The 26814-nt window shown below is 35.6% G+C and overlaps 1 protein-coding gene across 4 annotated transcripts in view; it reads left to right on the top strand.

Moving 5' to 3' along the window:
• Positions 1–26814, top strand: part of OPA1 (OPA1 mitochondrial dynamin like GTPase) — a 92915-nt gene that overhangs the window by 17988 nt on the left and 48113 nt on the right. For 2 of the 4 annotated variants that reach the window (XM_045851058.1, XM_045851059.1), the window contains 11 exons: positions 7019–7129; positions 10992–11045; positions 14431–14535; positions 16129–16215; positions 17454–17567; positions 22242–22322; positions 22450–22524; positions 23108–23179; positions 23262–23361; positions 23696–23826; positions 26678–26750. In XM_045851058.1, the coding sequence (XP_045707014.1) occupies positions 7019–7129; positions 10992–11045; positions 14431–14535; positions 16129–16215; positions 17454–17567; positions 22242–22322; positions 22450–22524; positions 23108–23179; positions 23262–23361; positions 23696–23826; positions 26678–26750 (1003 nt within the window). The remainder of the gene's footprint in view (positions 1–7018; positions 7130–10991; positions 11046–14430; positions 14536–16128; positions 16216–17453; positions 17568–22241; positions 22323–22449; positions 22525–23107; positions 23180–23261; positions 23362–23695; positions 23827–26677; positions 26751–26814) is intronic. The other 2 variants (XM_045851060.1, XM_045851061.1) reach the window with 1 other exon arrangement.

Here is a 26814-nt window from a genome sequence, read left to right on the forward strand (position 1 = left end):
TAAATGCCCTTTTAGACTATTTTCTTTTAATTTTCTCTTAGTTTATAGTGATTATCTTGCCCATTAAAAAACTGACATTATTTTTAACTATAGTAAATCTAGAGTTGGAATTAAGCCGCTTTCTTTACAGGCTAAATCAAATTGTAGCAAATGCTGGTATAAAAAATTACTATACAGAAAAAGCATTTTCAGCCTCTACTAGTGGATCTAATTTTATTAATAAGCAGCCTGATAGTTTCAAGACTTGACTCTTACCTGTGATACTTGAGAATAATGAACCGTTCAGACAAGATGTAGAAAAACTGATTTTAAGAGACCTTTCTACAATTTGATGGTTTAGGGTAATGAAGGAGAGACCTTAGCTTAGCCCTGGCCTTTTTGGGAGTACTTTAAAATATCAAGTTTGAAAATTTGGGCAATGATCGGAGGTGGTAGGTTAGCATCCAGAGTTTAGCTGACACCTTTTTGATTGGTTCAGTCTGGTGTCTGAAAGCTCCAGATTTAAAATGGTGTTCAGGGTTCAAAGCAGTCATGCCTTAGCTTAACGATTGTCTGGTTTGTGCCTAAGTTTCTGGCTAGACTTCTATTAGAAATGTAAAAGTAAATGCGAACCAAATTTTTAAAAATAATGGTAACAAATTGAAAACATTTCTACCAGTAGAACTAAAAAAAAAGATGTGTTTTCTAATACAAGAACACATCTGGAGAAGTGCTGGCAAGTAGAGGAACAGTTAGGACCTTTCAGAGTCAACTGACGTGGGAATGGTGGGGAGTTGAGGGGACACAGATGTCAGATTGTTTGACTTGAGTCAGAGTGAACAGCGTAATGGAGTGATGACCTGTGGTCTTCAGTCTGGGGTCGCTGGACCCTTGGGTGTTCTGGAAGGTTGTAATGGAGGTCTTCAAGAAGTCTACAGAAAGCATACCTTTGCACATAACAATGTATGGGCTGACTAGACTCAAGTTCTTTGATTTTTGCCTGGATTTATACCCATTCATTTTATGGACAATAGTTACTCATATGTTGCTGAAAAGTTCTGATATGTATCTTTCATAAATAAAAAATGGAAAAAACACTGAAACCACTTTTTAATAAATGCTTTTTGTTAATCAAAAAATTTAAAACTTGTATCCTCTTTAAAATATTAGAAGGAGCCCATAGTGTGAACTGAGTAATATTTTTGAGACTTGGAGACTTTTAGAACTACCTAAAAACAAGTTAGAAAATGGAATGGTGAGCCTATTTTAGTGAATTAACTTATCAATAGATTTCTGTATAATAGTCATAATACATTCTGGGTGACAAGACTACTTTGTGTATCTCCTTTAGATTCAGTAAGATTGTTACATTCTAGTGAAAATTAATTTGTTAAATGAGATGTTTTATTATCTGTGCTTTTGTTCTGTGTTTCTGATTGTTAATGACCATATCCCAGAAATAAGGGTGCGGTCATTCTGAAGGTTACAAGCACAATTACAATTTATAGAAAATATTTGGAGGGCCTTTTAAAAGTCTAAATCATGAAAAGGGATATTACTGCTTTAAATATCATTAAACAGTAATATGTTACTGCTCTTTCTTTTCACATTACTTTATTTCTTATTTGTGTGGCTTATGTTGTACCTTCTAGCTGATATAGCTCTTTCCTTTTCCTCTGCCCAATTTCCACTCATCCTAAAAGCCCAGCTCGTTTGTCACGTTCATTAAGGCTTCTGTAATCATTTTAGTTGAATTAATTATGCTCTTAACGTTTAAAACACTTGCGAAATGTAACACTATTTTGATTTGCATTCTTGCTGTTGATAGGATGTTTCTACCACAGAATCGCTGTTCTCAGAGCACCTAGGATAGTGCTGAGCCCTTAGCAAAATCATTTGGTTAATTTAACTCAGTAGAAGAGACTAATTTAAAGTAATAAATTTGATCAACGCCAGCAAGAGTGGGCCCAGAGATTTTATGCAATGTGTCTTTGGTCTGATTACCTATGAATTTCTCTTCACCTTCAACATTTGGCAGCTATTGAGAAGGACAAGAATTATGAAGGTAGTGCATATACAACTAAATTTGTAACAAAGCAGTGTTGCTTAAATAGTATTTACATTTCTGGGATTCCTTATGTAACAAATGTGGTAACTGGCAAAATGCAGTTCTCACAACCAGCACTACATCAGGTAACTACCAACTTAAGAAACTTGAGTTGCCTGGGCATCTAACAGCTAGCAATTTATGCTTGGTTGGATTCCTAGCCAGGAAGCCAAATCACTTGTTTAGTGAATGAGTCGGTGGGAAGCAAAGGGATCAGAGGAAGAAAAGCAGGGACGATCTCATGAGGACAAGTGGAGTGGCAAATCAGGCAACCTTGTTTTATTCCTTAGTAGTAAGCACACTGCATTTTTATGTCATTTAAAAAACATTAAATATATACTGTGTACATACACAGTGCAGGAAATTTACAACAAGGGGGATTTTGTAGGAATTGTAATATTCTTAATACTTTTGCTAATAGACTGATTTGTTTATCTCTTAAAATTATTGTAGCCCTGGCTAGAGTAGCTCAGTGGATTGAGTGCAGGCCTGCGAACCAAAGCATTGTTGGTTTTTTTGATTCCCAGTCAGGACACGTGCCTGGGTTTCGGGCCAGGTCCCCAGTAGGGGCCACTTGAGAGGCAACCAACCACACACTGATGTTTCTCTCCCTTACCCTCACTCTAAAAATAAATAAAATCTTTAAAAAAAAATTAAAAAATTATTGTAGAAATTTTCCAAATAGTAAAATTGGATATAGTATTTCTGAACTGGAGCAAGTTAAATAATACAAGTTGAAAGACACATTTCCTTCTGATAACCAATAATAAACATTTTCATTTCCCTATAAATATCATGAACAGTTATATATTACTGGGAGATTTAAAAAATAGTAAAATAGTTCTTTTTAGGTTGTTAAATAACAGAGTTATTCAAGCTGAAAAGTAGTTTGATGACTAGAAATATTTTGTAAATGTAAGAGGAAAGATATCTTCACTTTCATAAAGTTCTTTTCTGACCCCAAGTTACTTATAAAAGTAATATAACAGGGTTTGGCAGACTTTCCCTTAAAGGGCCACAGCGTAAATATTTAAGTTTGTAGGTCCTAAGACCTCTGTGGGCAACTTAGCCAGCCCACCATAATTTGCCTACTCCTCTAAAGGGTAATTTAAATATGCCTTCCAAAGTATTGTAGTATTACCACTTTCTTCTTTAAAATGTAGATTGAATCTGGAGGGTCAAAGGTCCTTTAAAAATGGTGAGACCAAAGTGGTAACCGAATGGTGTCATGTGCAGATTTTGTAGTCACACTGCCTGTGTTCAGATCCTGCTTTTCCTGCGTTCTGAGCTGTGTGGCCTTGGACAAGTCCCCTAGCTTCTCTGAGTTACTGTTCAATCTTTGTTAAAAGGGTTGTTGTGAGGATTCTGGGAAGCCCTTTAGCACAAGATCAGGCACATAATAAAACTAGGTAAGTTTTGGCTGTTAGGGTGATGATGATGATGATGATGGTGATGATGATGATGATGATGATGATGATGATGATGATGATCACCGTCATCACTGTTGCCTTACACTTTCAGTGCATGAGTTAACGTATTTATTTCCTCCTCTTTTCTTAATATCAGTGGAGTGTGCTTTCGGGATTGCAAAAAATGGGAAAATGGATTGTAGGGTTGAAGTGTAGCTTATGTACAGAATAGGCATTTTTTAGGAAACCAATTTGGTTTTACGCTGGAAACTTTGTGTGCAGCATTCAGTAAAAGTAGGTTGTGGTTCGAGTCGCTCAAACAAAAGACGTGTCAAGCCCTGCTCCAGGTGCTGGCTCTAATACGTGCAATGTGTCAGGCATTACACTAGGTGCTAGGTATAAAAACAAACAGGATAAGGGTTCTGCTTTGCTATAAATTTTTAAAATGTGTGAAAACTGTAGTATTTTAAATGTATTCACATATGTATGACTTGAAATTTCCAGATTATTTAAATTTTTTTCTATCAAATAAAGTTTTGGTTTTTGCAGCATTTTCAGTTGATACTTTGGTTTCTGGAGTTATCACTGATTTTCTTGATATTACATTATAATTTTTAAATTTATTTTTAGAGAGAGGGGAAGGGAGGTAGAAAGGGAAAGAAACATCAATTGGTTGCCTCTTGTACACACCCCAGCTGGGGACCGAACCCACAGCCCAGGCATGTGCCCTGACTGGGAATTTAATGGGTGATGCTCAACCAACTTAGCCACACCAACTGGGGCCAACGTTGTAATTTTTTTAATTACACGTACTGAGGACTCCGTACGTGAAATATGAGACTGAGAGTTGCAGTGTCAAGGTGACAGTAGCTAGAGGGTTAGAGAGTATATTGTCTGTAGTTATTTACAGTAACTTAATTGTTATTTATAACAATTGTATTTGATATATGTATATATATCTTTAAAAAATATGTGCCATTTCTTAAGAGAAAAATGTCTGAGTTTGGGAAAATATTTATTGGAAAAAAATGTGTTTTGTCCATTTGAGGAGTGTGTCTTGCTTAGTGGATACACGTATTTCTCCCCTTCCTTATTCCGCATGGCCTTAACTGAGAAGATGCACAGCCTACTGCCTGGTATTCAGGGCGAGATTTAGTGCCTGAAATTGGATAAGGGTAACATCCTTTAGTCATGTAGCATAGTGTAAATAGCTTTTTCTATTTTTCTGTGTCTGATTTTTATTTTCTTCCTACTTCTTTCAGGAGGTAACAGTAAATTTCAGCTCTATTCACGTAACAGTGCTTCTTTCAGTATCAGACTTGGAAGGAAAGTGAAGTATCACTAGAAAGGGGGTGTTTTCTTGTAATGTAATAGACATGAGAGTATTTACCATACAATTTGTGTATGTATATATAAGCAATAAATTAGGGAGGGGTTTTTAAGCTATAAATAAAAAAGAACCATGTGCTGATAGACCAGCACAGTTAAGAAACTTGGATGATTAGAAGTAACTATGATAAATGATTTAATAAATAAAAATAAGTTGGGCCTTTCTGTTTGATGAACGTCAATGATACAAAAAATGAAAAACATGACACAAGAAATCATGGGAATGATGAGGGTAGTGAGTTGGCATTGTCTTTCTTTGATAAACTTTTCAGTGACCATAAAACTATTTACTTAAAAGATACATCTTTATAAATAAGATTTTTATAAATATATTTTACGTTCACTTTGAAAACAGATGTTGAAATTTCAGTTATGTTACTTGCCACTCTGATGTTCTCTTGTCATGCAGAAATATCAACTAGTTTCATCCTTTGATTTATAGTAAGGCAGCCGGTGTCATTATTATGGGCAATGATTGTAGTTTCATGTGTGAAAACTAAGAATCAAACAAAATTAAAATCCCCAAAATTATAAGCTAATACTTTCCCTTAGTTTAAAATGCTTTTTTTGTTTGTATTTACTTCTTTTCTGAAAAACTTTTTTATTTTTCTAAGTCTTTGGGTTATATGAAGTAAACCTAGTTATAAAGAAAGCCCCTGGGTAGAACTACTAATTAAAATTTGAATGTATTTTATCTTAAGAGACTTTCTAATTAAATTATACGAAATAAAATGTTTTTAGCAGTTGTTATAAAAAGCTCTGAAGCTGTCTGAAACTCCTAATTTAAATTATTGAGTTATTTTAATTAATATCAGTTTAACTTTTTACTTTTATAATCTGGTGAATATCTAGCCCATTGTTCTCCCAGAACACCACTCTTGTGCAGGTTAGCGACCTAATTCATTGGAACTTGATCTTTTTTAGGGTTTCTAATTGAGAAAACATTAGGCTTGTGACATTGTCAATTCTTACTTGTCTTTTCTCCCACATTCCTCACCATCACTTGTCTAATAGCACAGTAAATAAAAATGCCGTACAGAAAATGACATGTATTTCAGTATTATGGCACATGTGAATACATTGTGATAAAAACTGCACCAGATTAACATTTCATGATTATTAAATGGAATAAGTTTTAAACATTGAAATGGTGATTATTTTGCACATAGGCCCAAATTGGTATATTTCTTATTTTTAATTTTTATAATAATTGTTAATTGTGTAGTGTTATGGTGCTTTTGCTTTAGTAATTAATATATTCTATATTGTCAGAGGCTATTTTTATTTAATGTCAAAACAGCTCATAAAATGAAAATTTAGTCAAACTACTTATTTGGTACTGTCTAAAGTCAAAACTGCTTAAAACATTTTTTAATTTGCAAAAAGAAAAGCTCTAAATTTTAGTCAAGTAAGCTTGTGTGTATAGGCATATAGAATATATGGATTAATGTAAAACCTTGATTAACTTGATGCTCAGAAACTCAAATTAATAGTTTTGAAAGACTATACCTTTTAATTGAAGACATCAGATATCAAGAAAAAAGATTTACTGAAAAATAATAATTCAGTAAGTAAGTAAACCACTATGTATTCTCCATTCAGTCCTATGAGAATTATAGTTGAGAATGAAAAGATTTAGGCCTGTAAGGTCAACACTGTTCAAGAACTGTGTCTTTTTTCCCCCTCTATGTATCAAGTCTAGATCATACACTAGCTTATATTGGCCCTTCAGAAATAAGGGTTGACATAATTTGTTTCCTGTTACTAGGAAATTTACTTAATTACAGCACCAACTTCCTGAAGATTCCAGTTAGTCTAGGTTTTATTGTAGGTTGATAATATATATCTGGTTCATTTTATTCAGCAAACAGTCACTTATTACATTTTCCTTTTCACTTTTTAAACTATGCTGTTTTTTATTTCTGAGACATCTAATTTTACTGAGGGGGAAAAATGGAAATGTAGTTACAGAGTCCAGTTATATAGTGGCTCTAAAAGTACATAAATATTTCCATTTTTTGTTGTATGCTGTCCATTCCTCCCTAACTTACATCTGTTCCTTTCTTGTGCTCTTTGGTTTAACATTGTTCTCCTCCCCAATTTTCCTCTTCTCCTCATTGTAAACTCATGGCAGGGTCTGCTTGGTGAGCTCATTCTCTTACAACAGCAAATTCAAGAACACGAAGAAGAAGCACGCAGAGCTGCTGGCCAATATAGCACGAGCTATGCCCAACAGAAGCGCAAGGTGATGGATGGTTTAAGGGGGCTACTGATGTGTTGACATTAATCAACCATTTCTACCAAGATCATGTCACCTTAATCCATTGAGAGATTCCAATTAGGAGAAGTTATTTTTGACAAAGTAAAAATATGAACGATACATAATACAAATAGGTAACTTGCCTGGAGTGGGTACACATACCCAAAATGTATATTCTCCAAGAATTAGATTAACTGTGAGGGTCCATGGCTCTGGGACCCTCACAGTATTTAGGGGAGGATTGTGAATTGCGATTTACTTGGTCCAGTTATTTAGTCATCCTAAGTTCATAGCACCTTGTCTGTTTACTTGTTTTCTAAGTTTTTATTTCTAAAATGAAAAGGATTACTACGGTGACCATGTTAAATTTAAAGAATGAAATGTATTTGTTGTAACTGAAATGGATCAGCAGAGAACAATTTTTTTTATAGAAGAATACTATTTTGATTTAACTTTTGGGAATATTCTTATACAGACTGATAAACTCATTGCATTAAGTTTGTCCACATTCATCAATAAAGTCAGCACAAATTGTACCTTGGATCACTGAGAAAAACATTAGAAATCTGATCTAATTCTGGTCACTAAAGAACAGGTTCTAATAAAAATCAGCATAATCTATACAAATATTTGGTTTTAGGTGCAATCAAGAAGTCCTTAAAAATGTGCTTTTGGCTGTTAGATGACCCCACAGCGTAGATCCCCAAGGTCAGTTGTTCTAAAGGGACGTCCGAGTCAGAATGAAATGAATGTAATGATGTTAAAGTTACACTCTGATGAAGTCAACTAATGATCAGTTACTGTGACAGAAAAGTTTTAAAGTTATGTACAAATCAACCTCAGGAAAAATTATTCATCCAAACATATAGTTAGCTTCCTGTAGGTTCTGATATTGGATTCAGCCAACATTACAGATGATGATTTAGTGCACTTCCACTGGCTCACTTTATCTCACTTGGTGGTGGCTAATACTTGAGAGCACGTACCCCAGTTTCCTTCATGTTTTCAGTGTTACTTCCTGGCTTTTCTCAGTTCCATGGCTGTGGGATCAACAGCTGTATATTGCTTAACTTTCAGTGAATGAATAACATAGGTAGATAATAGAAAATAAATTATTTCCTTACTTCATTAAAGCATGTGCGTTACCAAGGAAAGAGCTCATGCAGTGACAGTAGATTAACCTGCCATTGCTGCTTTTGCCTCCTGTGAATATGCACACATGCATAGAAACTTGTATGAACCTGTTGTATATGGATTTTGGTATTTCAGAATGGCTTGCTTAGTAGGAAGAGATACTTAAAATCTTAAATTCAGGCTTGATTGTGAGGAGCTAGCAAAGGTTTCTGTGTTCCAGCTTTAGTTTGGTTTTCTGTAGAGGGTTCTGCTCTTTCTCCATAAGTTTCACAGCCCTGGAATTGTAGAAAAATCCCAGTTTCAAAACCATTGACACCCATTTCTGTCAGAGTGAGTTTAAAGTTAATTTAGTAATGCAAACTGAATATATTAAACAATAGGACAAGAACTTATTCTTGTCATAAAATGGTTGAATTTTATCAGCAAAGTGCATCAAAATAAAATATACCCAGATTGTTAGTTAAGACCTTAAACAAGTCACAGATTAAAAATAGCATGTGCTAGTCTCTTAGGAAAATATGTAAAAGTATCTTCTCATTAATCTTTAATACTTATTTTGTAAACCTAAAGGTTTTTACCTTGTTTCCTAGAAAATATTAGGTGTAGTTCTTGACTCCATTGTCACTTGTAATGTAACATTAATTTTGATGCTCCATTAAGCTAAGCGGATAGAAGGTAAAACTGTGCATGAGTTATTCTTAACAATCATGCCAGAAGGGCAAATGATAAATCTGAATACTAAAATAGGAATTCCTAAAATAGGAATTTATAGAAATCTTAACAGTCATGATACTAAGTGCCATTAGCATAAGATTGTGCTTGTAATGGTCTAATAACCTTATATCATTTTAATTTTTGTATACCCTTCTTATTTTACCAAATTACTCAGTTAACTTTCTAAGCCCTTGGCTTATAGTAAACAGTCTAGTGACTTTTTTTGTATAATTGTATGAGCTTCCTAATTATTGCCCTACTGTGTAGAATAATGGTGAACTTTCTATTGTAATTTAGGATATATTGCATGAAATCATTAAATATTCTCATTCAAACTAAAACAGTTTGTGCTAATGCTGTTTATACATTTCATACTAATTTAGCTACTGTTGGATGAATATTTAATGGAACAAAGTAAATCAAAGTACCTTTTAAAATGAATTGGGAATTTAATCAACATAACAGAAATTTTATGATCTCATTGATCTCATTGTTTTATGATCTCAGAGTGATTGCATGCTATATGATCAAAATGTGGAATTATTTTTTTCTTTATTAGCCTTCAATATTTGTTCTTTGGTTTGTGGGCTCTTCTCCAACTTTCTTGGTTCCTGACATTTTAAGAGGCTATTAATAATAATTCCTGTCCAATCTATGTAAACACACAGTAAAATAAAAAAAGTTTTCTATCCCCAAGTCTCTGCTTGCTATACAGGAATGAGAAAACAACAGTAAAGTTTGTTTTATATTATCTTTTTTCTAATTACTGAACCATATTTGCAGATTTTTTGGCATAGGCTTTTAAGGAAAAAAAGAGTATGTACCTATTATTGCCAGCAAGCTTTGTAATTTTTACTTAAAAGAAGTATTTGGGGAAATTTTTGAGAAAGTATTTGGAAATAGGAATTAAAATCTCGAAACAACTGCATTGCATGGATGAGAATTATTAATGCCTTCTTAAGCAAATTACTTAAAATTTTTTCATATACATTTACTACAATGATGTCTTGATTGCTTAAATAGCCAATGAATGACAAGGATTTACATGAATTTTAACATGGTTTTTATGTCCTATGAAATAAATTCATGTTTACAAATTTTGATTGTCAGAAAGTAGACAATTATTTTGAAAGACCAAGGAGGACATTTTCTGCACCTCACCAAGGAGTCAAAGTGCAGTTACGTGGATTTGTCATAAGTGACATCATTTTGATTAAAATTGATCATTGTGTTTTATATTTACAACTGTATTGTGACTACTTTAAAGCCTATTATACAGTAAAGTTCTTTGTCGTTTTGGAATATTTCATCTTAGAACCATTAGTATTAATAACAATTTGAAGTAGTTTCCACAATACCTGTGGATTTTGTCCTACTTTTGTTTTATGTACAAATTAATTTTAGTTGCTTTACTTGACTTTGTTGCAACTGATGCATTTGCTATGTGTTAGCAGACCATGCAGTAGAACTGGACTTAAAAACAATCATCTGGCTCCACTAGAGCTCTGAAAATGCAAATTCTTTGCATTTATTAAATACTTCCCTACTTACAGAAGGGAAATAGATAGTATTTCCTTAAAATGTACACTATGATCAATGGACTTCTTCAGTACCTGTAAATAATAACATGTATCTGACTTCCCAAACACATTTCTGTAGGGCTATCAATGCTTTATTTCTCCATGCATCCAACTGCCTGTGCCTGGGTACAAAACAGGCTATGAAGAACTAGCAAGCCCTTTATAAGAAAAGACTAGAATGTCAACAGGAAAATGTTGTTTTCTAAGGTTTTTACTTAATGTAAAATTTTGATGAGCTATTTTTATTGATGAATACAGTTGTTTTTTACTTAAATATCATTTGATTTAAAATTTGCTTTGATTAAATATGCATGCAAAGTCAGCTTTTACTCTTAAAAATACTTTTTCAAAATTTTAACTTACTGTACACTCAATATCAAACTAATTCTACTTAAAGTTAATTTATTTTAAATATTTAGGTGTCAGACAAAGAGAAAATTGACCAACTTCAAGAAGAACTTCTGCATACCCAGGTAATTCTGATGAGTGAAAAGAACCAGGGATGTTTTTATAAGTTGATGTGGAGATCTATTTTTTTAGCAAAGTGAAATTTGGAATGGTTTAATGATAGAATGTTATTCTCAGTGCATGCAAAAGCTAAGTGAGAAATAAGGAACAAAGAAGGACCTTATAAATGTGGTTGACTCATTTATGTTTGAAAACCTACTTTTGAGTGAATCTTGTGCTTCTAATTTTTAAGAAAAACTATGGAAAAATGAAAGAAAGTGGCTTGTCCTTATGTAAACCTATGCTTGCATTTTTACATTTATAGGCTAATTAATTTAGGTAACAGCTACTAATTAAATCAAGTCACAATTGAGTTTACCACTGTTCTAGTGAGCTCTCAGGAACTTTTTCCTTTGCTTCTCTAAAGCCCAAAACCAATCAGATAAGTTTTCTAAGGGTATTTCTGGCACTACTTTGAAAAGCTATTCTCATAATTGATTATAAAGTTATTATTATTATTATTATTTTCAAGATGTGTTGTTCTGTGCAACGTACCAAATAGGTAACATTCCAGTACAAAATTGCCTCGTCACCCACTTCATTGTTAGTTATTCTACATAGATAACAATAATTTGCAATATTTAAGATATTTTTACTTGGGGTCTCTCTTTGTAGGGGAAAAATTCAGCATTGGGTAATCTAGCTGAAATTAATTAGCATACTTTGAGTCACAGGTTTCCTTAATATCTATGAATTGATTCTCACATGTTAGAATTGCCTGTGTTCTGGGCATAACTGTGTATGTATTTTTAAGCCTTCCTAGCCAAGCAGTTTCAATCTGCAGCCAGAGGCTAAGAGTCATTGGTCACAGTGTGGTCTCTGGAGCAGTAGCATCTACCAAGTAGTACTTGTTAGAAATGCAGATTATAGGCCCCATTCCAGACACAATGAATCAGAAACTCTGAGAGTGGAATCCAGTGATCTTTGTTTTTAAAAGCCCTCCAGTGATTCTGATACATTCTTCCATTTGAGAGTTACTGGTCTAGAGCTTTAGAGGACAGCACAGTAACACATCTCTGTAAAATTGCTACGGAATGGAACCTGTACCAAAGAATGATTTCATCCCCAGAAATTTCGTAGATCTGTTATTGATTCCATATTTACAAAGAACTGAGCCCGAGGAAATCCTACCTACCACCCTTAGAACATTCATTGATATTAACCCTTGGACTTGTGTGCAGTGATAGTTGATAGCCACTGAGCATTGGCACAAACACTGTATGGAGAATTTATGGTATAATTAAACCTGGGGTTATCTGTATCAGTGATATCCAATAGAAATACAATGTAAGCCACACGTGTAATTTAAAATTTTCACATTCCTATGTGAATAGGAATGCAGAGAATTGATTTTAATAATATATTTTACTTAACACAGTAAATCCCAAATAGTATCATTTAAACATGTAATTAGAATAAAAAATGTTAGGTGCTTTATTTAATTATTTACTTACTGAATCATAGAAATCTGATATGTATTTTACACTTAACAGCACATCACAACTTGAACTGGCCACATTTTATATGCTTAATAGCTGCATGTGACTAGTGGCTACCATACTAGACAGGAAAGATCTAATTCTTAAATGCTGCAACAATTTTGTTATATGCAAGGTCTGTCTGGAAAGTATCCAGCCATGTACTATGAAAAGAGACATTTACTGAAGAAGATATAAGAAACATTGTACATGGGACAGTGGTGCCTCAGTTTCCTCCAAAGTAGGCACCTGGGACCTCACTCAGTTCTCCCAGTCACCATCAGCTGCCCCATTGTATTTTCTGGAATCTCATTGACAGTCTGAAATTTCTTCCCTTTCAAAGGAGATTTTACTTTTGGGAACAGGCAGAAATCACAAAGCACCAAATCTGGGTTGTAGGGTTGCCGAGTCACCTGGGTAATTTGATGTTTTGCAAATAAAACTCTGCACAAGATGTGATGTATGAGCAGGTGTGCTGTGGTGATGAAACTGCCAATCACCAGTTGCCCATAGCTGGGACCTTCCAAATCATCTGAATAGTTTCAGGGGAGGAACGCCCAAGCTTGACCACACAGTACACGTGCTCATTCAACAGCGTCTACCACCCCCACTGACTTGTACAGTGAAGTCGTCATTGTTCATGCCTGTGTATTCTGGTCCACTCTCCTTGTCTGCTAGGTTATATTGATGTCACACAAACCATTCTCATTAAAGTAACAGTGGTTGGGCTTTTTCTAGATAGACCTTATATACCACTATTTTTATATACTATTACTACATAAAAGTGAGTAAGTTCTGTAAAAAAAAAAAAAAGGTGTATAGTATAGTATAATCTAACCTATAGGTCTGTTTGTTTCATACTATATAGTTAAACTACATAATTTGTTTTTCTTTAATTTGGCTTAAATTGGACATTCTCTGAGGATAGAATCATGATTTTCTATCATGTCCTCAGATGATCACAACCTTAAAAAGTAATTCTAAGAAATATTTTCCATTATAAAAGGCATGATATTTTAAGTTGAACATAAACATTCTGCTGGTTGTGGGATGGAATAATTCTTAATAGTTTTCCAAACCTTGTTAATGCTTAGAGAAGAAATAATAATGTATAAACTGAAAGGACCAATTACAAAAGGTCACATTTATTTAAGAAAAGTGTGTAGCCAAGCACATACGTCAACAAAACAACCTGCTTAAATATATTAATTCTTCTTAAAATCTGTTTTTATATCAGCATTTTAAAAGTTAATGTACAATCTCTGGCCACAGAAGTTTACCAAAACTTGGAAGAGTTTGAGCCCTTGACTCAAACCTCTGTTCAGAACTCTGAACCTTTGCCTCACGTGAAGGCTTCAGGAAGTCAGTGCAGGTGACACAGTCACTAAAGGGCCTGGCACATGCACATAATGCATGCTCAGGTACTGTTAGCTACTACTCTTTTATACCATTTCAGTTAAAACATAAAATAATTCAGGGAATGGGAAGAATTTGAATTTTTGTCAACTACCCCTGTAATGAAGACTCAAAATTTTGATGTAAAAGGAAATGTTGCTTCATGAGATATACCTAAGGACAGTCTTCTTTAAATGCTTCCATTTCTAGCATTTTAAAATAATTTCTTCATTGTAAATAGAATTTTCCATGTGAAATGTCCAATTATAATAGAAAATTATAATGAGTTTCAATTTGTATAATATTCATAATTTACTTTATTCACTCAACACTTTCGTAGGAGCTTTTTAAATGAAATAATTTATTGTAAATAGGAGATAACAACTTTAACGATTTTGGAAGCTTTTAATTTAGACTTAATTAATGTTATTTATTAACCTGTCTTTTTCCATATAGTTATGGCATTATTTTGTTTCAGTTAAAGTACCAGAGAATCTTGGAACGATTAGAAAAAGAGAACAAAGAATTGAGAAAATTAGTGTTGCAGAAAGATGACAAAGGCATCCATCACAGAAAGCTTAAGGTATTTTAAGTTTTTCTTCATTCGCTGTAGTTCTCAGAACTTGGCCACTTCACACTGCGCGTTCACGAACACCAGTGTGTGAGGAACCATGCAGTGCTCTGTGCTGCTCTGCTTTCTCACCTGATATCCCTCGGGGTAGGGAGGTTCTCTCCCTGTATTAGGACAGTTTACAAACTGTAGTTTTCAACATTTGTTTTAAACTGTGTCCATTAAGTCTACATACTTTTAACAGGCATTTCTCATCAATCAGTTTATTTTCTGAAATTCCTAGTTTATCTTTAGGCCAGTTTCATTTCTGTAGCTATAAAATCAGAATTCTGAGTGGATGGACATTTATATATGACTTACCATCATTGCCTAACCAGTTTTTCCAGAGTGAATGATTAGGCTATTTTCTTCAGTTTTAAGAAAGTTAATATTTTCTTCTGGAAAGTTCCTTAGGCATTTAAAGAATTTTTGTAAAAGCATATGCTGGTACTGTTATCAGCATATTGATAATTACGATTATCAGTAAATTAAATTTTATTATTGTTCACTAAACCAAGCTGTATGTGCTAAATTAAATTGAAGTAATTCTTTTAACTTCCATATACATAAACTGGATTTGTATGTAGCAAAACTCCATAAATCATGGCACATACATTTGGTAGCCTTGGTCCAAAGAAATGTAATTGTAGTTTAACCAACACGTATTAGTAGTTCTGACTTTAAATCATGACTGCATAAAACAAATAAATAGCATGTTTTATTTACAGATTACGCATGGCAATTGAGAAAAGTTATGTCCAAGTGTTAATATATTTTGAGAGTTTATCTCAGAAACAGCATTTTCTGTCATAAAATTAAGTGGCAATGAAAATTTAAAGAGTTTTTTGTTTATTTTTCAGTAGAGGGATAACAGTTGCTTCCCATTTATTATTTCTAGGTGTTAAGAGATTAAATCAAATATTTATTTGAACCTTGTCATTTGCCAGGTACCGTGTTCGATCCCGTTTCTCCGTACAGGGAGAAACAGTGCGAATGCCTGCCCCCGGTGCTCGCAGTTTAGTCTGCCCGGTTGTCAAGCACACTTGCTCGTGCTTACTGATTTAAGAGTCCTTTTGGTGATTCTTTCTCCACTTCAATGCTCTTTTCAGCCTTTCTTCCCCGAGGCCCCCACTCCCCCCGCCCCCCACCATCCATTTATCTATCTCTGTCTCTGTATCTGATACATACACCACATTTGGTAGAAGATGATTTCCTTTCAGTTGGTCACCTGGCCCATTATTTGGCTTTTATGGTATTAATGGTATGACTTTGTTGGGCATTTAATATTAACTTTTCAATATTAAATAGTAACTTCCCTCTTTCACTATTTAATTAGATTAGGAAACCTGAATTAATGTACTTTAATAATCAGTGACTCTCAAAATAAATTGGATAAGAAGAAATGGAATTTTATTCTATACTGTTTTACTATTAATATATTTATATAGAAAAAACTATGATGATTATGTGAAACCATTTTGAATTGATCAACTTTTTTTTCTCAACACATCTGTGGTATTTTTTAAATGTTTTCACTGTTTAATGTTAGTGTTTTTAATTTTATAGAAATCTTTGATTGACATGTATTCTGAAGTTCTCGATGTTCTATCTGATTATGATGCCAGTTATAATACACAAGATCATCTGCCAAGGGTAAGTGAAAAATTAATATATAGTGAATTATTATGCCCATTAGCAAAAAAATACTTTAGGTTTTAAGAAAGTTGTGTGTATATATATGCATATAAGTGGGGATTCCCCAAAACACCTGGAATTTATTTATAAAAGTTGTGTATTTATTCTTACACATTTAAACTTCAGTCACCATAAAAGTTACTCTCCATTTGAGGCAATACACCTATCGAGATGTTTTTTCTCTGCTCAAAACAGTTTTTGAACTTACTGATTTTGATGCCTTTTAGTGCTTTTTTGTTTCACCTCTTTGACATCAGTAAAACGTTTACCTTTAAGGATTTATTTCATCCAGGAAAAAAAAAGTCACTCATTGAAAGATCAGGTGAATAGGGAAGGCAGGGCATGGGGTCCATGCCATTTTTGGTCAGAAACTGCTGAAAACTCAGCATGGTGTGGGCAAGTGTGCCCATATGTCACCCATCATGAAATGGACAAATGCAGTGAAAGAGTCTTCCAAAAAAATTTTTTCCACTGAAGCTGAATTCAGCCTCTCACAACAACGCCAGCTGGTACACTGATACAGATGGGTTCCTAGAGCACTTACCTAGCAGGAGAAGCCTGTACTATAAGGGGCCCATCCTCCAGAAGACAATTTCAGTTTTATTTGGGTCCCCCCCTCATATACATACACACAATACATACACATGCATATATACACACATAGACTTAATCAGAGACATACATTTTACCTATATGTTATATATGTATTCCAGATGATGTCTTAAGTATTGAATGTTGTTTGAGTATTTTGATATATTGAACTTAACATTTATATGTAATAAAAGAAGGCTATTAGATATATGGCATTATATATTCATAATATCCATGATATTAAAGTACCTGAGCAATGGATAAAATTTGGCACATGAGTGAAATTTAACCTCATAGAATTGAAAATGTCTTTGTAAGCAGTAAACTAACTATGGGAAAGATTTGTAGAGCATGAATAATTTTAGAAACAATGGTTTAAATTAATGTAGGTTTTTAATAAAAATTCAGCTATAAATGGATCCAATTCATGTTTTCCTATTTATATTTTCAGTGTGCATACATGTATCAGCTATCATTTTTTCATGGACGATACTATCATTTAACTGTAGATATTTTAAAAGACTAAAAAAATCTCAGCAGCATTGCAAATTAAGTAGATGCTGATATTGAATAACATGAGTAAGTGTGACTTGTTTTGTGGTAAGGTTGTCGTGGTTGGAGATCAGAGTGCAGGAAAAACTAGTGTGTTGGAAATGATTGCTCAAGCACGAATATTCCCGCGAGGATCTGGGGAGATGATGACACGGTCTCCAGTTAAGGTAAGAAAACGGGCCATCCGAATGACGTTCCTTAGGAAAGGAGCCGCTTCAGTGAGCTTTGTTTATTGTGTTGAAGAATTTTCACTACAGAAAGAATTGACACATAGCATTTGGAATTATTCCTATTATAGAAGTCAGTAGAAGGCACAGCCAGCAGGCCAGTGTGACCGGAGCTGAGTGAGTGAGGAGAGAGTGATGGGAGAAGAGGACAGTGGCACAGGCTATACTTAGGCCTTTGGAGTTTACTCTGAGTAAGAGAATGAGAATCTTGGAATTAGAGTAAGTAAACATAGATAATTCCCTGGCTTTCATGTAAAAAAGGGTAGAGAAATGGGACAGTAGCGGTTGAAATATGTTGGCTCAGTGGAGTGTTTTTAAAGATATTTACATGCTATATGTAATGCCATAGTTGGGGGAAAATGATGCAAAAGAGAGGGAACAGAGGGAGCAGAGTCATTGAGGTAAAAGAGGCATGGACTCCGTGTACAAGTTGTCCGCGTATAGACGCCCTAACAATTCATCCATGGTCACAGGAAGGAAATCCATGGCTACAAAGTCTTTCATTCACAGGATATTTATTAGGTGCTTAATATGTGCCAGCACCGTCCTAGGCAGTGTGCTGGTGGACAAAACAAAGACCTTCACCATAACAGAGGAGAAGTTCTAGCAGAGAGAGATAAGTAGGGGACATAGTAAGTGACTAAATTACATGTTATGTTAGAAGGTGGTAAGTGTGCAAAAAAGAAAAAAGTGGAGCCAGACAGTGGGAATGATGGTGCTAAGGTGTGGGTGCTTAGTTGAACTAAGACTTGGAGAAAGTGAGGGAGGGACTAGTGTGGCTATCTAGTTGAAGAGTGTTTTCATACAGTGAGAAAGCTAATGCAAAGCCTCTGACAAAGATGGCGATTATGTTCAAGGCCAGTGTGGCAAGAACAGTGAAAAGGAGTTAGGTGATGAGATCAAAGGATTAACGTGGTGGCAGGGGGCGGGGGGGGGGGGTAGTGGTGTCAAGGGAGCAGATTATTAGAGCCTTGTAAGTCATCGTGCAAACTTTGGTTTTTATTTTGAATAGAATCAAGCCAATGGAGGGTTTTGAGCAGAGTAACATTACTTTTTAAAAGGGTCACTATGACTGCTGTGTTGAAAATAGACATAGGCCCTGACCAATGTAACTCTCTTGGTTGGGGGTCATCCCACAAAGTGAAAGGTCGCCAGTTCGTTTCCTGGTCAGGGCACATGCCTCGGTTGCAGGTTTGGTCCCCAGTCAGGGTGCGTATGAGAGGCAACCAATTGATGTTTCTTTCTCACATTGGTGATTCTCTCCCTCTCTTCACCCACCCCCCCCCCAAAAATAAAATAAAATAAAGAAAGAAAGAAAAGAGACATAAGCAAGAGAGGTAGAACCAGGAAGACCATGTAGGAAGCTGTTGGAGCGTCCAGATGATACTTGGACCAGAGAAGTAGCAGTGAAGGTGATAGAAAATCATTGAATCTATTATGAAAGTAAAATCAACATGATTTTTTGACATATTTGATATGGAAAGAGAGAAGGTTAGTTGTCAGGATAGCTTGAGGTTTTTGACCCAAATAAATTAAAGCATGTCATTGGCAGGGGGGAGTCTGGATTATAGTGAGTTTGCTTTGGGGAAGAAAATCAGGAATTTTGGACTTGCTAAGGGGTGTTAACAAATTAGCAGTTGGATATACAAGTTTGGAGCACAGTTTGAGCTAGAAACTTAAATTTAGGAGTCGTAATCAAATATCTAAATGTAGTGTATGAAGCCAGTGTCTCACTGGATAGGATCGCCGGGGTGGTGAGCAGAGATAGAGAAGACAGAACGAAGGAGTGTGTCCCAGGCACTCGAACATTAAGAGACTGAGGGAGTTGGAAACAACGAAGGAGCCTGCGTAGGAGAACCAGTGTGGTAGGAAGGAAACCAGAACAGTGCAGTTGGTGTCCTGAAAGTCAGGGGAAGAAAATATGCGGGAGAAGGGAGTGACTGGCAAGGTCAGTGCTGCTGAGAATCAGAGAAAATGACGACCGAGAACTGATTATTGAGTTTATAGTAGAGGCAAGTAAGTAGAAATGTGGAAGTTTCCTTCTGATTGCTTCCACTTCATCAGTGACCTCAGAACCTGGATTATCAGCTGTTAAGTAAAGAGAGGGGAGAAGGTATTGAAAATTGAGTAAAAGGAAAGTGTGAAGTCTGTTCTGGGCAAGTGGTGAGTTGGTACGGGAAGTTGAGAAATACCGGGATTGCTGAGGGGTACTGACATCCCCATTAAGATCCATGGTCACAAACTTAAGAGCGAACTGTATGGTTGTGTTTTATTTTTCTTTTAGTGCAGCTGGTGAGTGTACTCCTCAGAGTAACTTAGGAGTTGGAAAATTGGTGTCACCAAGAATGAACGCCAGAGTAGTGGCAGAAAAGGAGGCCATGAGACTGATGCTAAAATCTTTTAGAAATAGAGCCAGTTCATAACTGCAACCAGCAGTCCAGTATGATTCATACAGCGCACACGTTTGGGATCTGACTGAATTCAGCCAAGTCGTGTTGAGCTAGTTCTTTTTCATTGTTCACTGGGAATGGTTTTCAGCCGTATGCCACAGAATTTAGAAACATGCGGTACCTGACCAGTCAGGGGCACTTACCTCTTTTCCCTCAGATTGTCAAATAAATAAATGACAACAGCCAACACAACAATAGCCATCTGGCGCAAGTGAATCAAATTTATACCTATTTTTTTTAGATTGGCAAAAAATACATAGTTTTCTGTGTGCCACAGAATTTTAGTAATTAGTTTATGTATGCCATGAGATGAAAAAGGTTAAAAATAGCTGTTCTATGGTGTCAATTGAATGTACCACACTTTACAGATCCATTTTATATTGATGGGCATTTGGGATACTTTTAATTTAGAAAGAAAAAAATGAACTGACCATACCTGATATAATGTTCTGTGGACTGTAACAGCATTGTAAACCAACCCCCACATTGTACATTGTGATCAGCACCCTAATTGTAGTGGCTGTGGTGATGTTGTATTTTAGGAAGAGCTCACTTTCTTCATGCAGCATGGACAGAATGCTGGAAACCCATTAGGCTGGTCATCTTTTCCAGTTTCCCTTGCTCCTCTAGTGTTTGTCAGGACTTCTCTTCCTTGGTAGACTCTGATTTCTACATTCTTCTTCCCTAGGACTGCATAGCATGTTAGCCTCATTAGCAGCAGCTTTCTGCTTCATTTCTTTTTTTTTTTTTTGCAATTTTTAAAAATTTTAATTGTTGTTCAAGTACAGTTTTCTGTCTTTTACTCCCATCCCAGCCCATCCCCCAATCCTCCCCACCTCCCTCCCATTTCCACCCCCCTCTAGTTTTTGTCCTTGTGTCCTTTATACTTGTTCCTGTAAACCCTTCGCCTTTTCCCCTGAAATTCCCTCCCCTCTTTCCTCTGGTCACTGTCAGCCTGTTCTCTATCTCAGTGTCTTTGGTTATATTTTGTTTGTTTGTTTTGTTGTTTAGATTCCTGTTAAAGGTGAGATCATATGATATTTGTCTTTCACTGCCTGGCTTATTTCACTTAGCATAATACCTTAAAGGGAAATTGTGTGCAGACTGTGGGGCTTGGAATTTGGAGATTCATTTCTGCTGTACATTTCTGTCTGGGTTCTCTGGGACTTTGGTACTCTAAGACGTGGCTGCTTGAAAACCCTGGCTCCTCAACCCAGTGTAACTGCTGTAAGTCTTGAACTTTTCTCTTGGGCTGCTCTGTGCCACAAATCAGCAAATGCCCTGAGGAAAAACAGCTGCAGGAATATGCCCCCCAGACCCTTTGGGGTCTTGGACTCAGGCCACAGTGCTCTCTGATTCCTTCAAGCAGCTGGTTTTGGTTTGTTATCTAACCTGTTTGCCTCATCTCAGTAGAGGGAATTGTGTTTTAAAATCAGATCATTATAGTGAAGCTTGAAAAGTAACACTTAAAAAAATCAAGGAATGTGAAATTAAGAAATTGAAACCACTGACTGTTAATCTATAAGTTGTTAGAGAGTTTCTTGCTCAAATGATGCTCCTTGGGGGAAAGCCGCCTCAGCTGTCCTGTGCTGAGTACCACTCTCTTCTTTGGCACCCTAGGTTTTGCTACACTGTTCTGATATCTCTGGATATACCTGTCCTAGAATGGAGATATATATACACACACACACACACACATAATAATCTAAAGCAGGGACAGTCGCTTCTTCATGTGTCCCCACCTACAACACTTGACACAGTTACCTCTCAGTAAACAGATGTTAAATAAATGAATTGTCCTTTTCCTAAATTTACATGTGAAGTTAAATGCAAGATTTTCAATTGATGGTTTTGTGTTCAGTATACAACATTGAATGTGACACAAGAAGGGCAGCAGCATTTTAGGTCATCAAAGATATAAAGTAGTCAGCAACGTTGTTGGGCAATCACAATACATGTGACAGATGTGTGGACAATACAGATAGAGAATTCTGTGGTCTCCATGCTGCCATGTTGGCAGCCCCCAGGGATGCTCCTCGTGTGTGTAGTGTGAAGGGGCGCCTGGACATGTGCAATGAAGTGGCTTTATCTAGACCATGTAAATGCTGTGGGAATGAATATAGATTGTAACTCATTATTACATCTCAATTTCTGTTAATTTCAGGTGACTCTGAGTGAAGGTCCTCACCACGTAGCCCTGTTTAAAGATAGTTCAAGAGAGTTTGATCTTACCAAAGAGGAAGATGTAAGTAGCATTCATGTGAGGTTTATATGTGTAACTTTATAGGCTGCATAAACTTATACAAGACAACTTAATGGAGTGTTTGGTAACTGAAGATTTTCTTAGGACTTCATTGTTTTTCTACTTACAGCTTGCAGCATTAAGACATGAGATAGAACTTAGAATGAGGAAGAATGTGAAAGAAGGCTGTACTGTTAGCCCCGAGGTAAGTGTTGCAATTCATTTCAACAATGTTTTATGGAAATCTAATGGTTGTGATTCGAAATAAATCATGGTTTGGCATTGACATTTAGATTGCCACTCTTCCAAGATAACAGGTTTGGGTTTTTTTTTAGTATTCCAAATAATGTATCACTTTGTGGGTAATTATCTAGCAGCAACACCTGGGAACATTTTAGGAACCCACATTCTAAGGCTGCACCCAGGACACATCAAATGATAAATTGAATTTAGGGCCCACCAGTGTGTAGTAACAGCTCTCCAGGTGATCCTGATTAGCCCTGAAGCTGGAGAACCACTGCTCTAGTTAAGTCTCCCAAATTTACACACACACACACACACACACACACACACACACACACACACACACAAAACCATGGAAACCTAGAGAGATTTAGTGGCTTGCCCAAAATATAGTTACATTTAGGATCCAAAAAAAATAACATTTTTTTCTGAGCACCATATCTGAATGGATAAGGTATAGAATTTTCAGAATATATATGACCAAAGAATTCCTCACAAGCTTCCTCCAAATTAGTTTTTCTTTTTCTTTTTTTCCCCCTGAGTAGACCATATCTCTGAATGTAAAAGGCCCTGGACTGCAGAGGATGGTGCTTGTTGACTTGCCAGGTGTGATTAGTGTAAGTATACATAGAACTCGTATTTTATCTTATTCCTGTTGTGGAAAACATTTATAATGACACTTAAATCCTTTTCTTTAAGACTGTGACATCAGGCATGGCTCCTGACACAAAGGAAACTATTTTCAGTATCAGCAAAGCTTATATGCAGAATCCTAATGCCATCATCCTGTGTATTCAAGGTAAATCTTATCAAAAGAATTTAACTGCACTGATAAGCTTCCCTTAGCAATCCAAGCTTTGCTGTAAATATGCAGACTATGTAAACATACAAGACGAATATGTTTCACCATCTCTTATTCATTTCACTAGTACATAGAATTGAGATCGGGGGTATTTTGATAAATTTCACTGTATACAGGCATCATAGAAATTGTTATTGGCTAGTGTATCTTTTCGTAACAAAGATGAGTTAAGAAAATCTTCCTTAGTATAATGTAGACACAAAGATGTAGCTTGTGGGAGTTTTTAAAAGTCCACTGTGCAATTATTAAGTGTTGTTTTTAATTTTTTCAGATGGATCTGTGGATGCTGAACGCAGCATTGTTACAGACTTGGTCAGTCAAATGGATCCTCATGGGAAAAGGACCATATTTGTTTTGACCAAAGTAGACCTGGCAGAGAAAAATGTGGCCAGTCCGAGCAGGGTGAGGCCAGCAGATTGTCTGTACAAGCTCCCGCTGTGACAGGGGCTGTTTGTAAATTTTAAAAAGTCCTTATGGAACACTTTATGGATTTTTCTTGGTTCTCTGTAAAAACAAAGCATTGGAAAGTTACAGTAAAGTACTTAGGTACAATTTCGAGGTGTAAATAAAATTCCATAATTATAGTTAATTTGCTTTACAAATACTTAAACTGCGCATGTTGCATACTCCACTTTAAATAATTTTTCATGCTGACATACAGTCATTAACCTTATTTGTGGTGCTTCTCTTTAAATTTTCTAATTGTTGTTCATAAATTGATTTAAAACAAGTGACAATATATCTGAGAACAGACTGAGACCAGAAAAAGAAACAAAACAAAACAAAACAAACAGCTAGTGACAATACAGATTCCTTTTGGACTAGATGCTTTTTTTTTTCGTAGTGTATTAACATCTTTCCTAACCGATCAAAGACTGTATGGCAGATTTTTGTATTAGAGAAGGCATTACACTAGATGCCAGGTGTCAGCATTCTTATCTATGCTCCAACACTAAAGGAGTGTATGCCTGGGCCAATCTTGTTATTTTTTCAGTAATTAGTGCACAATCCAGCCAGTGATTTTCAACTGCTGTGCTGCTGCAGGCACACTGGTGTGCCACTAGGATTTTTAAAACATGCAGTACTTGACTATTTAGTCAGGGGCACTAACCTTTTTTAACTTATATTGTCAAATAAAAAATAACAACAGCCAATACAGCAATATCCATTTGTTGTAAATGAATCAAAATTATACCAATTTTTTGGTGTGTTACAGAATTTTAGTAATTAGTTTATGTGTGCCATGAGATGAAAAAGGTTGAAAATCTCTGGTCTAGGTAATCTCTAGGGTCATTTTCATTTCTGCAATTCTGTGACTCTGACTTCTGTACATAGTGGTCAGTGTTCTTCCTCTCTGCTTCTTGTAGCAAGGAAAGAAGTTTATTTCAAGGTAGCATGTATAAGTGTTACCAAGGAGCAGGCCTTGACTTGGGTCATGCTCTCTACTTAATTGTAAAGGTATAAGGTGCCCTGGTTAAGAGTGCAGAAACTGTAGCCAGATTGCCTGATTTCAAATCCTAGCTCTACTCTTTGTTAGCTGTGTAACCTTGGATAAGTTATTTAACATCTTAGTGGGTTAGGCTCTCATTTGTTGGAAATGAAGATGTTAATGGTATGGGCTCATAAGTTGTCAAGGTTTAATGAGTTGAATGTTTGTTTTAAAAATAATCAAAATAATCCTTGGCACAAAAGTGTTATACACATGGTGGCTGTTGTCTGTTCTCATTGTTATTATATCTTTATCCCTCATGGAACAACAACTTTAGATATAATTGCCCATCCCTCATGCTACTGCTTAGAATTGTCTCCTTTCCACCTGAGACTTTTTGAGACTGTATCTCTCTATTGGGCTTCAGAGACAGATCACTCCTACATTGACTCATTGTCTAAGAAGGACCCACAGGACTAAAACACATAGGCATGCTTAACACTGAAGATTTATTACAATGAAAGGAGACAAAGCAAAGTCACAATGGGAAAAGGCACAAGAGATGATGTCTAGAGGAAACCAGACTCATGTTTTCCCAGTAGAGTCACAGAGGACATGCCTAGTCCCTCCAGCAACAGGTTACTCATTAAAGACTCAGCACCTAAGCTTTTATTGGGGCCTGGTTTTGTGGGCACCCTCAAGTACCAAAATTCCAGACGCCCAAAGGAAAGCAGATGTTCAGCATAAACCACACTGCTTGCACAATGAGCTACTGTTATTTAAGGAAAGTTTTATATTAATATAGGGAGTTGTTTACTAGCTAAGTTCCCAGATACCAGACTAGGACAAGCAGGCCTTTCTAAGGACAGCATTCTCAGGCCTGCTGTGTTAACTCTCAACTCTATGACCTTTGCTTTGCCTTGTTTTATGGGTAAGGCCTGCTGTGGCAGTATTAGTCCTGATATGGACACGGGGAGAAGTGAGGTAAAAGTAAATTTCTGTGCTTTTTGCCCATCTCTTCAATCCTTTCGTTTCTTTGTCTTCTTTTCTAGGATAGTGAGTCTGTATTTCTTTTGAAATGCAATTGAAGCTTATATAGCAGTCCTTTTTTATACCAGAGTCAGCGTCAGCTTAGGGATGTGACCTGTATTGGAAGAGGGATTCTTACATCAGTAAGTCTTCATCTGAATGGGCTTCTGGAGTAGGAACTCTGACCTTGTACAGATGATAAGTCTCTGTGCAAATGTGAACTTTCTACGGAAAAAGTCTGTAATTTTCATTACGTTTAAAAAAATATTTTTTACCCTAAAAGAGTTGAGAACCCATGGATTCAATTTTTTTTTAAAGTTAAAAAAAAGACAGTTCAACCTGGTTAGACTTTAGGTATTTCAGGAAGAATATGGGGAAATAATAGCAGCTGCCATTTACTGAATCTTCTGCACTCCTGGCACTGTGTTAAGTATCATTTTCACTTCTTAACAACCACTTTGAACAAGCTGTAGTGTATTTAATGCCACATAGCTAGTTAAGTGGCTTAGTAGAAATTCAAACAAAGGCCTGACTCCAAAACACTACACATTATTGCAGGTTTTAATTTGGTACTTGTGTTTTAATAATACATTTTTAATATACTAAAGTTAAATATATTTAGTTTTTCCTCAAATAGCAATTGAACTGCATTTTAATATTTTTGTATAATTTACATATTTAAATGAACATATATGTATATAGCATTATTAAATTTGCTTTCTAAATAGTATATAATGTTCTTTAAAATTATGTAAGCCTTCATCTCACATTTATTCTTCTCACTTTTAAAAATAGATTCAGCAGATAATTGAAGGAAAACTCTTCCCAATGAAAGCTCTGGGTTATTTTGCTGTTGTAACGGGAAAAGGTATGCAGAGATGGATTGCTGTAATTGAAGCTTTTGTTGTTTTCAAGTAATGAACATTAATTTT

This window comes from Phyllostomus hastatus, unplaced genomic scaffold, assembly GCF_019186645.2.
Source record: "Phyllostomus hastatus isolate PE091 unplaced genomic scaffold, TTU_PhHast_1.1 phas_contig_86, whole genome shotgun sequence".
NCBI lineage: Eukaryota > Metazoa > Chordata > Mammalia > Chiroptera > Phyllostomidae > Phyllostomus > Phyllostomus hastatus.